Source organism: Chlamydotis macqueenii, chromosome 2 (genome assembly GCF_036417535.1).
Source record: "Chlamydotis macqueenii isolate bChlMac1 chromosome 2, bChlMac1.mat, whole genome shotgun sequence".
Lineage (NCBI taxonomy): Eukaryota > Metazoa > Chordata > Aves > Otidiformes > Otididae > Chlamydotis > Chlamydotis macqueenii.
In genome coordinates, this window is record NC_141557.1 from 118,139,474 (window position 1) to 118,155,013 (window position 15,540).

The following is a 15,540-nucleotide window of genomic DNA, read 5'->3' on the forward strand; positions in this document are numbered from 1 at the left end:
GTAAGAATTTGCAACAATGTTCTCATATTCAAGAATAAGTGCTTTAAAAAGAAATCTAATAGATTTTTAGGAATAATTGCAGAGTAGGAAAATGGTGTTGCCTCAAGCTAACTGAAAATTATAAAATGATAGTGACTCAGATCTGGTGATTTATGGACCACTCGCTTCTGCTCTTATTGAGGAAATTCTTCATTAAAACAAAGCTCCAGCTAGTTCAGCCTACTGCATTTACTCAATAATTTTGAGAAATGAGGTCTGAGTGTCTGCATTAATTGGCCTGGAAATCCCTTTTTCCTATTTAAAAAGAACAATATTTATGGCTTTAAATGCTACGTCAATTTAAATGTTATAATGTTTCACAATCATGTATTTAAACACAGAAATCTGTTTATTTACCCAAACAAAACAGAGGAAATGATTCCAGCCCTCAGGTTTTGAATTCTCATTTAAATATGTGAACATCAGTCCACAATTTAGAGATGTTTGTGTATCTATGTACCTCCAAAATACTCATATTTCATAGGCTTTTTCACATTAATATTCACCAACAGTATCACAAAAGTTCTTTTTCTTTTACATAACTGTAAGCAACAGTAATTCTAGAAACACTAGAGAAAAAAAAGCATAGCAATGTCCACAGTTACAAGAAAAAGTGCACATTACTTGGTCACAATCACAGTCATTACTTGGAAAACTATATGTAACAAGTAGATATAAAATATCACTGATGCCTTAAACTCATTGTCAAAAACGGAATTACATAAAATTTTGTACATGAAATAAGGCAAATTTAGGAATGCACAAGAAACTTGTTATTCAACAAAAGCTAAACAACAGAACAGATAGTACAGTAAGCATCAACTAAAGTACTTTTTTCTATATACTCAAAAGTAAGCCCGCCGTAGTGCACAAAGAAAACACCATTAATGTGTAATCAATATTATAAAATAAGAACTAGAGGGGTTGGGAAGAGTGGGGAAGGGGAAAGAAGAGTTTTATTATAGTTGCAGCTGCATCCATTTACAGTTTTGTAGAGGTTTTAGCTAGGCCTGGGAACTACACAAACCATACCAGAAGTGTCAATGACCTTCCTCTGTAAGAATTTCGTTTAAATTAAGGAAAACAAAATAAATACACACAAGAGTGCAAATTTTCAGATTGTCACTTGCAACCTCTCAACATTCATCATCTACATCCAATCACAACTAGAGGGACTTGTATAGGACAGCAGCAGTGATCATGGCGTTAGATGAGCTCACCGTAAGAAATCAATTTATCTTTTTTTTTTTTCCTCAATGATATGTCTTTTTTAAAAAACCCTCAACTCTTTATTAATTGCTAATAAAGCCGCAATATATTACAGAATGGAGTTGAGAATGGTATGAATGCAGGAAATGCATGCTTCCTTTGGAAGGTATTCTGCAGATGACAATTTACAGTACACAGGGGAAGAATTATCCAGCATCAAGAGTTACTCGTCGTAGAAAGAATATGAAGTTGGGGAGAAGGGCACAGTCAGGGGATCAAGAGAGGAAGGGGGGACTTACAATAGCTCCTCAAAACATTTTCAGGACCAGTGAAAAAGTTTACCAAAGTAAAAATGAAAAATCTTGAATGAAAACAAAAATCTTTTGTTTTTTATAAAAATTACATTTTTTTAAAATACAAGATCCTTTTAATTGCAATTGTGCCCTGGAGCAACAGGACATTTGGCAACGTTTTGCCATATACTGCAGCTTTAAGTCCAATGAGTCAGTATCACATTCCACTAATATTGCACTTGGATCTTGAACCTTTTTTTTTTTAAAACCATCACAGCATCTTCTGTTTCCTCCACTTGTTAGAACGAGTTAATTTCTAGCCACTTTTTTGATATTTATGCTGACACACTAAAACAAAAGCAATAGGCTGGACACAATAAAGTACCTCAGAAATACCAGAGGTCGAAGTTCACTCGAAGCACCTTAACACATCACTTTATGGATCAAGAACAGTGTGGCATTATGGTAATTAACTCTCCTAAAGGACTGTGCAGTAACTGAAGTGTGTGCTCTGGGAAATCAAAATGTCATTAGTGGAAACTCTGAGATAAGACCAGGCCAGTGTGAAGGTCACATGACTCAGTTCTGCTGCAAAATAAGGTTTTCCAGTTCATCTGCAGAACGCAACAAAAATGCGGCTGATTCTCGATACCCTGCCACGAGCTGCCTCACTGCATTGATTTCAGTTGGACTCAGCTGGGGTCTAGAGCTTGAACTACTGGAGGATCCGGAGCTGGTTGCTAACTGCCTCTTCATACTGAGATCTGTTGGACCTGCAGACAAAGGAAAAGAAAAGAAGCTTCAGATCATTTCACAGGTTTGCAGCTACAAATGCAGAGTAGAAAAAGCTGCTCTCAGCTGAGTGCCAGGGAGAGGCAGCAGAAACAAGTAATAACTGTCCAGTTACCAGCTGCCTCGACAGGAACCACAGCAATTTATGTATGACAGACACCCTTTCAGCTCTACTTACGTAACATGAAGAATAAGACCACTGCCAGCAGAAAATTAACCTCTGGGCAGTATCTCAACAGCATAGGCCCCTTGCAGACCCTGGGACTAACCATCTAATGTTGCTGAGCAGGCAGAAGGTTCACCTCCTGTACCTCCTCCAGCTCCAGCTGCCATTGTAGCCCTCACGGCAATCTGCACACTTGCAGTTTCTGTCACAGAATATCAAACTTACATTCTCTAGGTATCTATTTTCACATTTTATGCTTCAACCAGCATGCGGCCAGATTGTGAATTACTTACAGACCCAGACAAATGGTCATTCACTTGAGTAGCCCTGACGCCACGTGACCACTTATCTAAATAGCTGGTCATGAATGAGATTAGGCTGGTGACAATCTGGCTGCTACAGTGAGGAGTACATTGGCAGCTTATACCAACTTGCTTAGCACTTTTTGTAAAAAAAATATTCTCAAGACGTATGCTGCGTGCAGAAGACAGCACTCCTGAGGGCAGTTTGCAGGTTACTGCCACTGGCAAAATCGGCTGCCACCAGAAGTTCAGCTTTGTGTGGAATTGCCCTGGTCGTTTGACCATAGTTATTAGTTAGTTAAGACACACAGTGCTTTAATGAGGTGTTTGCCTTTTCCATTTAACGCAATACATTTTTTTTCTTCCTAGAGCGTAGATTTGGACAGGTAGAATTAGATTCAGGATTTTTTTAAACATAGAAGGATACAGCTGGCGAGTATACCTATCAAGCAGTTTGTTATGTGCAAATCTGGAAAAATATTGTTCATTCATTTTGCCAGTGTGGCAAAGCTATACTTCTGGCAGGCAGAAGATCAGTCCAGCCTGATCTTAATCTTAATACTTTCCTTGGAAATTGAGATCAAATTATCCAAAGCATTGTATCTTGCCTTCCTATGAGAGAAATGACACTACTCAGTTTCATCTGGACAATGCCAAGGCTTTCTCAGCATTCATTCACTGGATGGACCTTGTTTCCTTAGAAAGACTGGAACAATTTTAAAATTTAGCATATTCAGCTACAGAATACACAACACACCAATTCATACTCTAGAGGTCCTCCTAAACAATCCCACCAGAATCACAAGATTCAAACACAGACTCACTCTCTTAAGCACTAATGGGAAAAGATGTACTGATCTCCAGAAGCTGAAGATCTGGTCATAAACCTTACTTATTTTTCTTTCTTTTATGTTTATGCAGAGGTATGTCTGAGACCACAAAGAATGTGGAGATTGCCATGTCCTCACACTCACTGAAGTTAATGAAAATCTGCCCTTGAGCGAATTAGAACTGGGACTAGAAAAGAAACTACTCAAACAGAAACGGTCCTATTTGATCTTATTTCCTATTACACAACTAGTATGAACAGCATTTCGTCTCCTGACTGTATTAGCCAGTTTTACATCGGCATAAATGAGCTGACTTTTAAATGACTTCCAGTGTACAAAGGACAAATAAAAGGACAATTAGCTCAGTGAATTTGTTTCAGCGTGACCGCACGCTGCAGGGAAACGATCACAGTGTGAAGAAGCTCAGAGGATATTTCTAAGTAAAATCTTAACCCAGCACAAAGAAGAAGGGCTCACAAATCATAAAGCCAGCTAGACTGAATGGCTGTAAGAAGCCATTAAAGACCTCTATATTTATTGAGGCGGTAGTGGAAAAGCTACCACTGACATATCGAGGGCATTGTGCTCCATATGAACCCACTTTAACTTTTATGTTCTTTCCTTGACTCTCATTCATGTCACAGCCAAAACCACACACACAATATATGGCAGAACAGAGCTTCTGCAGCAGAGCACATAGTTCTCTGAAACTGAAGGGCTTTTCTCTTTGGTAATCCAGATTTTTAAGAGGTTGAATCAGAGATTATGTTTATTTCACTCATTAAGTAGAAAATACATAGAAATTTGCTTGCTTACATCTCCAAGGTCTTCCTTACAAAACATGAGGACACAAAGTAAAAGCACCACTCTGAAAGGCAGACTAGGAGAAGACCAGATGTCCAGCATCCATTAATCAGTGTAATTCCTCACAAGTGTATGCAGTCACAGTGATTTACACAAACTGAAGATCTGACCCTGTATTCCTAAATGTCCTGATTAACTACCATAAGGAAAGTTTTTTTAACTCTTCAGAATATCTATCTTTGAATCCCTGACAGTACTGGAAATAAAGTTTTGTGCAAGTGCAAATCCGCATTCTGCACACAGAAGGAACCATCAGGCCCCAGAACCTCTCTTTATCTGGGAGACTTCTGTTGTATACAGAGTTCTTGTACACAAAGGAAGTGAGGAATCTCAGCTTTTAACTTACTTTAGCTACTTAAAACTATCTGAGGGCTTTTTTTTTTTTTATTTCTATACAGTAGGAAAATAGGATTTTCCTTCATTCCCCAAAACCTGCCTTGTACTTAACAAGTAACAGTGCTGTCCTCCTCCTCCTCAAAGAAAAGTGCCCTGAGCAAAAAAGCAAAGAAGTCCAGACGCACAGCAAAGTGTTCCTGGCTGTGGTTTCAGGACAGTGAGTATACCCGTGCCTTTTCAGGATGGGAAGCTGCATGTGCTGGCAGAGAGCTGAACAGAAAGACAACAAGCTATGCTTGATGTGAGGATAAGTTCTTCTTTTAATTACATTATGTGACCCCTTACCTCATCTCTAAAGCTTGCCTATGACCCCCCATGCTTTACATCTGGGAGAATACCTCACTCGGAGACTAGCTGCAGGATGCTTATACCAGTCTCAGCTTTTAATAACTATGATAGCCACTCACTGGCAGTACTACTGATTCTTAAAGGCTGTTATATGCTAAAAATACTGTAACTTATCAGTAGCTTCATCAGTCATACCTGATTGTTCAGAAAACAAGGAATAAAGCATCTTATTCTTACACTATAGATTTTTCCTCTGTAATTTTATGCAAATCAACTACTGAAACATAGGAACCCAAATCTTACTAATAAATATCCACCACATTTCTTTAACCAGACAAATAAATCACAGATATTCTGAAGGCTTAAAACAGCTGGTTAAGGTAGACACTTCATGCACTTCTATCTCCAGAAGCCATCACTACAGATGACTAAATCTGGAGAAAGCTGGACAGCTTTGCCACCATTTCTTCTAGTAACTGTCTCTACTTCAAATACAATTATTTCCTTAGTGTACTTAACATTATTTACTAAACTGCCAGTCTTCACAGAACAAGAAAGTGCATCCTTATACAGAGGGAAATTTGAAGATTTTTGCAATGAATTTTGCAGTGTCAGGTTCCTCCAAGCTGATAGTACACATTTTAGCACATTGCTTCCTATCCTAGAGTACTTTAGAATCTTGACTGAAAATATTACCAGGTTACACAATATCTGTGACAGTGTGCAAGCAAAGATTAAGTATATATTACAGAGATGAGGACTGCATACTTATTTTTATTTTATTTCTCTTAGTGCATACTATTATAACTCACAATTGTCACCTTCCATTTTTTTTAACAGCACAACATTCTCTTAAGCAGTGGGCTAAACAAATTGCTGAGACAGATCCTTTCTTTTATACTCTTTCAGAAGTCTGAAGTATTGTTCCTCTGCCTCTTGACGAGGCCACCTGACTGACACTTTCACAAAGGAATATTTGCGAACTACCACCTCAGTCCAGTTACACAGACCTTGTTTCCCCTGTGAGATGAAATGGTTCTTGTTGGAACCACATCAAGCTGAATATGAGAACTCTGAAAACCCACTCTTCATGTGCTAGACAATCATTTATGAAATTAGCTGCTGGGAATATCTGCCATAAAATATACTGTGGAACAAATGGCTTTTCTGCAAATTGCAAGATTTAAATGGAACTAGTTATTGCCTCATGCACTACTCATTAGCAACATGATTTACATCAAATTCCAAAATATGGGTCAGATGTAGATGTGCTGTTACTGATTGCTTAGACACTATCAACTGTCTCAGCAAAAATCCCTTAAGAACTGTATGCTGTCACTGGGTAGTCACCAACCCCATAATTAACAACTACTGAAAGAATAATAAATGTGTCAATGGCTCTCAAAATGATTATCACTACTGCAGATAATAATTTAGAATAAAAAAAATTAAAAGCTACATGTTTAAGCATCTCTGCTTTAAGTTAAGCAACCTTTTCCATCAGCAAAGATAAAAAGCACTGCACTTATTTATAGAAAAATACATTTGTCCATGCTTTGAAATCTCTCTTGTGCATCTTTTCTATGGCACCTATTCTCCTTTCCCCATTTTTTTTCCCCACGAGTGATACGTACTAGATTCTTGTCTACTACAATAACACTAAATAGGAACAACTATCAAAGTATACTACTTTCTCCAAATCAGATGTATTTATTATTGCAAGAACGTTTTATTGTGATATTACGCATCTGTCAGTGTTTCTTCTCCTCCTGCCTTCAAAAAGAGAGCAGATGTGCCAAAAAACTCTTGTTTCAAGTGCCAGGAGATCTCAGATCAAGAAAACAGGGACTAATGAATTGGACCTTTTAAGCTTCTTTCTCCCTTCTACACCCTTCCCTCTGGGAAACATACCTTCAGCTAGTTTAGATAGCAAAAAACTGCTGTGTTGCCTGAGGAAAGAGATGTGAAAACATAGAAATGCCTACAGCCACTGAACACCGTGCGTTTTCAACAATCAGCAAACACACTGGTTCGTGATGAAAGGATTATGTGAGGTCCTCCAATAATACTTCCTATCCACTACAGGAGATTAATTATGTGGCATGCACCTGTCTTGCCTTAAAGGCTGTCTCCTGAGCTTTGTGCAAAGGTAGAAAAGTAGGATACTGCCAATATATCCAGAGACATTCCATCTCCATTCCTATGGTGGGAGCAGACCAATACTTGCATATGCCATGTGCCCTATAATCTAAAGAGGAGGAGGAAGGGAAAGAGGAATGTGGAGATGATCTTAATACAGAATTCAGGCAGCATTTCCCAGTGAGAAATTCCCATCTTTGTCACAACATAGGTCAAACTGCTTAATTTCTTGCAACCCCATATTTTGCCTTTTTAAAAGGGGACTAAACACACTCTCCCAGCTTCCTAACTCTATCACTCTTGTTCTGTGACTCTTCACGCCCCAGGCTCCAGCTGTGTTAGACAAGCAGTTTTGTCTTTCCTTTCTCTCTCTCCACTTTGATGTCATCAAGGTTAGCACTGAGAACACAGAAGACTGTGCAAGAGTAGAGATATAAAAAAGAGCTGGAGAGAGCAACACCAAGAAAATCTCATTCAACCCCTACATCATGGCCAGCCATGCTGTGGGTAACCCAGTCAGCACTTTAAGAATTAGCTGAATACTGGATACTCTCAGCTCAACTTTCTTTTTTTCCTATTTTTTTTTGCCAAGAAGCCTCTACTGATTGTATAAATGCCAAATTTTTACACAAGGTAATAACTTCACCAAATTTGAGGGTGTGGAAATGAGACACTCTCCCTACAAGTGGACAAGAGTGCTCGGCCCTCCTCTCCCTGCCCCAGAGCAGCACAGCCATGCTGATCACTGGGGCTCAGCAGCATCAGCCCTGGGAGCTTTCCTCAGCTACTCCTTCATCTTCAGCAGGGCAGCACTGCCTGAAGGACTAGGAGGCAGAAGGACCAGGAAGGCTGACTTGCATGTGGGTAGGAAGCCTGGCTAAAGCGGGGAACAGTCGGGAGAGCGCAGCCTTCCTAGGTCTTTGGAAGGGGGCAGTGGGGAGAGATAAGTGGTGTGGTGGGAGTCTGGCAGCTACCAGCTGGACCACAGGGTTGTTGGTCTGCAGGCTCGACTGCAGGAGAGGAAGCTGAAAGAGAAGCCTGCCAGGGTGCAGGGTTTGCTTGCAGTGTGAACATATTCAGATTCAGTGGGAGGACTCACCTGAGCTAGAAGGGGACTGGACGTTTGTGGTGCCTGTGATGCAGTGCTGAGTTGAGGCTGTGGTGGAGGTAGGCTGCAGATCTGTGTAGAGAAACAGAGACACAACAGTTGCTTTGACTTACCATCACACGAGGGCATGTCCTACACGGCCAGTCTGCCATTGAGACTGAAAAACCCTCTCTTTTTACACACACAAAGGCAGTTTCTGCCTAGAAAACTGGGTGTGGCACAGAAGAAACAGCACCAAATCACCTCGAGGAAACCCAGCAATGGCAGCAGAAACACTCTCCACGCCTCTTGGGGAAAAAGGACTCAGGAAACTTAGTGGATTTGGAAAGCAAGGCTCTGAGAAGTCCAGGCTGGCTTCAGAGACTGCTGGCAGCTGACACTCACTGGGAGAGCACAGGTGGCGATCCACTGGACAGAAACACATGGGGAGATGGGGCGATCCCACTCTGTCAGGAGAGGCTCAGGCAGCATGCAAGGACTTCAACGGCTTCTGGTGGTAGCAAGAGATTTTGCTCTCAACAGAGAAGCCTATCTCCTGTCCTCACCCTCCTGCCCTCAAGCTGAGTGTCCCTCCAAGCTTTGTCCAGGTGTGATGGAGTGGGGCCAGCTGAAGCCTTTGTGGCTGGCCAGGAGTTGGCAAGCAAATTTTGTTTACAACCACTGGGGTACTCCACCTTGGAGATTCTCCATTCAGTTCTGTAGCAGGAACTGCATTAGCCTTAGAAAAGAGAGTCATGGAAATCCACCCTTGTCAAAGAACAGCTCTCCTTTAACGTCTACGAGGACAACGTGCCCAAAGGTGTCTCCCAGCCTGTGTACAGAGGCTCTGTCAACCCACAGGTTGCTTGGTAATGGGAGTGAAGCTTTCCAGCCAAGCTGGCTTGGCCTAAAGGGTCTAAAAGTAGGGGGAAAAAGGGACCTTGGTGCTGTAAGCCCAAGCCTTTTCCTACTGTGTTTTTTTCCTGCCCACACTAAAGGAGGGGTCACTGTACAAGCTGTTGTGTTCTGCTTGCTCATATTTAGCAGTTGCATGAAGCTTGCCCCATACAGTTCTGGAAGGAACTAATTATGGTTCTGTAATTAGCCATGTGGAAGGACAGGCTGAGGAGGGAAGCACTGCAACAGCAGGCACAGAGAGGTCCCTGAGCCAGGGCCACCAAACAGTTGGGTGAGCAGATAGCTAAGTCTGTAAGACGGGATCAGAGTAGGGATGAACTTTACAGTGGAGAAAATAAGGAAATTAAATGAGTCACAGCATACAAAATACATACCTCAGTTGGACTACTGGATAGGAGAGGTAATTGGACATTGTAATTGTATTACTGTAGGGGAATGTCCAGAAATAGGCATTCAAGCAGTGAATTTTTCTGTTTTCCTTTTTTTTTTCTGTTGTAGCAGATACACAAAACCAGACTGTCTTTGTTTATACACACATCCTGACTGAGGTGTATATTTATTTTTACACTAGGAGAACATTTGTAAACGTGACAAGAACATTTGATGGGTTACTAAATTGAAAAGGAAATGCATTTTTAAATAACTTCTTAGGTCTTCAAAACAATTTGCAAGCAAATATCCTGTTCTCCAGAGAGGGAACTCAAGAACCATTGTAACAGCCTTGCACATGTTTGGAACAAGAGTCCTTGAAACAAAATAATGATTGCAAACAACTGTCCTGTGAGGTCTGTCAGGAGGGCAATGGTTACCCCTCTCAACTACAACTCCATCCACTTCTCTTAGTCTACAAATGAAAAAGTAAATATCCATGGACATATCAGAGAGGACTCACAGATCCCAAGGAACTGGCCTCCAAGTCCTCCCATTTCTCCTGTAAGGAAACCAGCTAATGGAGCCAGAGCACTTTACCCTCAATAGCTAAGAGATAATTAGGTTGCGTAGGGATTTCTTTTGTGTCAACGGAACTAAGAAATTGATGGATTTGCCTTTCCAGCTTTCCTAATGGTCTTCCTGAAATGGCAGCTGGGTCACAAATCAGCAGCCAGCTAGACTGTTAGCATCGACAACTGCTTTCCAAGTGCTGGCACACAGCCTTTCAGTTCATGGAACTTATGTGCTTTGGATACTGTAGGATCCTGCAGGATCCCTGTGGAGAAGACGGACACCTTTGTGCAACTCTCCAACTACTCACAACCACCCGGGAGAGGCGCAATGGCTTACTAGTCTTCCAGAGTAAAACGACATACAGACAAAATTTTCCAGTGCAAGTAGGGAAAGGCAGGGAAGAAGAAATGTTTGAGCATGTGCCAGTATGCAAGCCGTAAGCATCCACTGGTCCCTTCACCCCAGTGATGCTACACAGGGAAATGCAGTGCACTGCACGGTTCCCTGGCTGTGTTAGCTGTGCAGCACCTGGGAGTTCCTGACTGTTTGTCAGCACTGTTCGTCCTGCAAAACCCATCTTGAGCTTTAATTGTGAAAAAACACCGGAGCCTTCTATGTTAAAGGTACAAAGAAAGTGTTGATTCTAATCAGAAAGCAACTAATTTCTGATGTTTTCTTTTTTTTTTTTTAATTGCATGCTGAAGTGACATAGAATACTTCTGCCTAAATCGTACAATTCACTGAAAAATGGGAGTTATGGAAATATATCCTCTTACAAGAGGTCTGAAGGGAAGAACAAATACACCAAACAGTTGTGACTCCTCACAGTTTAACATTATGTAAAATAGGACAATTCTGACGGCTTCTGCTGACAAATAACACATGGAGAGTTTAATCCTACTCTTAGTTGGGTGAAAGAGCAAATGCCAACTGTTTTGAGTGGGAAATGGCTCGGATCTTCTCTGGCCACAATGTAAAAGACAATTTTAAAGTTCTTGTGCATTTTCCCAAGAAACCAGATTTCCACGGCATGTCTTACTCTTATTGAAATATTCGATCAGAGATCATATTCAGTACCTCCAATGTGCTTTTCATGCATATGGAAACAATTGTAATCATCATTCAACACTCTTTAAGTCAAAGACTTTTGACAACTAAAATACTATGTTTTTAAAGCCTTTTGAAAACTTAATGCAAATCATTCACAGACTTTTGGGAATTTTAGGGGTGGGGAGTGAGGAAGCAGACATGACAGAAGGTCACCAGGACATCACATACCAATAAGTCCTTGCAGGCTGCAGTCCTGATAGCGTTTTGAAAATTGCTTTGCATGTCTGTCTGCTGGAGAGGTGGGCCCATGCCAACCTCATGAAGTTCAACCAGGCCAAGTGCAAGGTCCTGCACCTGGGTTGTGGCAATCCCAGGCACAAATACAGGCTGGGCAGAGAATGGATTGAGAGCAGCCCTGAGGAGAAGGACTTGGGAGTACTGGTGGACAAGAAGCTCAACATGAGCCGGCAATGTGCCCTTGCAGCCCAGAAGGCCAACCGCATCCTGTTCTGCATCAAGAAGAGCGTGGCCAGCAGGTCGAAGCAGGTGATTGTCCCCTTCTACTCTGCTCTGTCAAGGTCCCTCCTGATGGCATCCCTCCCTTCCAGTGGCACCACACAGCTTGGTGTCATCGGCAAACTTGCTGAGGGTGCACTCTATCCCACTGTCCATGTTGCTGACAAAAATATTGAACAGGGCCGGGCCCAACAGGGACCCCTGAGGGACACCACTTGTGACTGGTCTCCACTTGGACATCGAGCCGTTGACCACCACTCTCTGAGTTTGGCCATCCAGCCAACTCCTTACCCACCGTGTGGTCTGTCCATCAGACTCATGCCTCTCTAGTTTAGAGACAAGGATGTCGTGCGGGACAGTGTCAAAAGCTTTGCACAAGTCCAGGTAGATGATATCCGTTGCTCATCCCTTGTCCACCGATGCTGTTACCCCGTCATAGAAGGCCACCAAATTGGTCAGGCACGATCTGCCCTTGGCTGTCACCAACCACCTCCTTGCTCTCCGTGTGCCATAGGATGGTCTCCAGGAGAATCTGCTCATGACCTCACCAGAGGTGAGGCTGACTGGCCTGTAGTTGCCCAGGTCTTCCTTGTTCCCCCTTTTAAAAATGGGGGTTATGTTCCCTCTCTTCCAGTCATTGGGGACCTCACCAGACCACCACGACTTCTCAAATACGATGGCCAGCAGCTTGGCAACTTCCTCTGCCAGTTCCCTGAGGACCCACGGATGGATCTCATCAGGTCCCATGGACTTGTGCACCTTCAGGTTCCTCAGATGTTCCTGAACCTGCTCTTCCAGTACAGTGGGCGGTTCTTCATCCTCCCAGTCCCTGCTTGTGCCTTCCACAGCTTGGGTGGTGTGGCTAGAGCCCTTATGGGTGAAGACTGAGGCAAAAAAGTCATTGAGTGCCTCAGCCTTCTCCACGTCCTGGGTAACCAGGACACTGGTTTCCTTCCGGAGGGGGCCTACATTCTCCTTGGACTTTTTTCTGTCCCCTACATACCTATAGAAGCCTTTCTTGCTGTTTTTGACATCCCTGGCCAGATTCAATTCCGTCAGGGCTTTAGCCTTCCTCACCTGATCCCTGGCCACTCGCACAGCCTCTTTGTAGTCCTCCCAGGCTACCTGTCTCCGCTTCCACTCTCTATAGGCTTCCTTCTTTACTTTCAGTTGGTCCAGGAGCTCCTTGCTCATCCACGCAGGCCTCTTGGCCTTTTTGCCTGACTTGTTCTTCATCGGGATGCACCTCTACTGAGTTTGGAGGAGGTGCTTCTTGAATATGGACCAACTTTCCTGGGCCCCTCTTTTCCCAGTGGTAATGACACCACTATTTTTATCAGAGGGACATACAACCTCATGGCGACACATGATTTCCTGTATAATTTTTAGTTTAGAGTATAGACGGAGATGCTGATTTGTCATTTAACACTTGGTATGCCAGATCCTCATCTGCAGTAAATTAAACTAGCTAGAGAGACCATGTGAGAAATCTAGGTCAATTCATTTGTTTTATGAAATACGGAGTTCAGTGTTTTCAAACTCCAGCCACAGAGATACTAATGGCCTCGTTTTGTGATCAGTGTAGGAGAGGACAATAATGACTGGGCAGGTCCTCATAAAGTCAGGCAAATCAACTGAAGATCTAACCTGATATTTTTTTACTCAGCTTTGTTAGAGACTTCAGGTTCAGTCTCACCCTTTTGTGAATTAGTCCCTTGAAACTGAAAGGAGACTAGCATGCAGTGAGCAAGTATTTTGCTCAGCCGTAACTGTTTGTGGGATTGTGTTCCTGCTCATTATCTGCTAATAGCCTGTGGATACTGAACCCCTTGGACTAGCTTTCTGTACAGCAGGGGGAAACGCACACATGAGCACATATACACACAGACATATTTTGTAAGGAAACTCACCACTGCTAGAAGCATCGTTGAGATTTAGCAGCCCACCTCCGAGCCCTCTGTAACTATGGTAACTGTAGGTCCCATTGCCATTGATGTACAACACCTCCTGTGTGCTGGAAACAGCTGATGTTGAGTAAGTGACCTGGGCTGGCTCCTGTTTGTACTGCTTGTCAGCTGAAGCAGCTTCATCCTGTAAAAAAAAGGAAAGGTTTTGAATTATTGTTACATTTTACCTTGCATGAGAGGTTCTTTTCCATTGTTAAGACTCCACATCTGTTGCTTTCAGAAAAGTATAATACATGTTAAACAAGCACAGACGTATTTCTGATTGACCAAACATAGCTGAAAGAAAAAGATGGAAATAAGCAAGAATATGAGTTTTCTACAAATCTGAGAATATTAAATTATTTGTGCTCCACAAGACAACCATACTGTTTCTCAAGGGAGAAGATGCATCCTCTCACCCTGAAGAGCTCACAGTCTCCTGCAAAACTCAGCTCTGTCCAGAAATAGCATGGGAAGGGACAGAAAAAAAAAAGCCATTACTTTCTGAGTATAGGAATGACTCTTCCGAGCCAGAGAATCATATATTTCTTGATAAGACAAACCAACACAGAATGCACACCAACTGATTCTTTTGATAAATGAGTCTCAAAAATGACAGAAGGAATAGAGGAATGGAATAAACCATCATTTCCTATGTTTGCAGAGGGCTGAGTGAGCATCCATCCACACAAGGGCCAAGTGTCATAAACGTGATTTGAAAGCATTTATTATCTGTGTATGAGCAGTGACTGTACATTATGAGTTCCCCTCAGTGCTTCCTGGTTGCCTCTTAAATGCTTGCGCCATATTTAATAGAATTCAGCACAATGACCCTCCAATTTTCCCCTAGTTTTGAGCCCCTCAGTACAAGAAGGACATTTTGTTACTGGAGCATGTCCAGAGAAGGGCAACAAAGCTGGTGAAGGGTGTGGAGAACAAGCCTTATGAGAAACAGCTGACGGAACTGGGATTGTTTAGTCTGGAGAAGAGGAGGCTGAGCAATGAGATCTCATTGCTCTCTACAACTACCTGAAAGGAGGTTGTAGTGAGGTGGGTGTTGGTCTCTTCTCCCAAGTAACAAGTGATAGGACAAGAAGAAACGGCCTCAAGTTGCGTCGGGGGATGTTTATATTGGATATTAGGAAAAATTTCTTTACTTGAAAGAGTGGTCAGGCACTGGAACAGGCTGCCCAGGGAAGTGGTGGAGTCACTATCCCTGAAGGTGTTCAAAGAACGTGCAGATGTTGCACTCCAGGACATGGTTTAGTGGACATGGTGGTGGTGGATTGACAGTTGGACTTGATGATCTCAGAGGTCTTTTCCAACCTTAATGATTCTATTCTGTTTCATGTGAAAGTGTATTTTTCCCCATCTGCACTTACCGTACCTACTGCTTAGAGCACCTCACCTCCACTCATGATCACAGGATGCCCCTGAGGCAACTTTAGTAATGATACAAGTGAAAAAAATAAAAGCATTAAGAGAAGATTTAATGTGTTTTAGTAATTGGAAACAAGGAAAACTACCAGTATGTGACTGCTCAGCACACCACAGGGGCCTAAATGCCAGAATTTCTGACTTAGTTTGCAAATTTATTTGAACTTTTTCTTTTAAATGTTAGACTTTTTTATGGGCCTGATTTTACACTCTTATCAGATGAAAATCTATTTCTGTGATTTCAAATAAAATTGATCTAGGGAAGATTAGTATTTAAAAAAGTAGAGGTGAGAATGTTTGCAAACCTTTTCAGAGTAATTAAC

General features: G+C 42.2%; 1 protein-coding gene across 5 annotated transcripts in view; it reads right to left on the reverse strand.

Moving 5' to 3' along the window:
* Positions 1-365: 365 nt before the first annotated feature.
* Positions 366-15,540, reverse strand: part of NOL4 (nucleolar protein 4) — a 195,909-nt gene continuing 180,734 nt past the window's right edge. For all 5 annotated transcript variants that reach the window (XM_086740772.1, XM_086740771.1, XM_086740774.1 and 2 more), the window contains 3 exons: positions 13,745-13,925; positions 8,418-8,498; positions 366-2,314 (listed from right to left, as the gene is read on the reverse strand). In XM_086740772.1, coding sequence (XP_086596898.1) covers positions 2,121-2,314; positions 8,418-8,498; positions 13,745-13,925 — 456 coding nt within the window. In that variant the 3' untranslated portion in view covers positions 366-2,120. The remainder of the gene's footprint in view (positions 2,315-8,417; positions 8,499-13,744; positions 13,926-15,540) is intronic.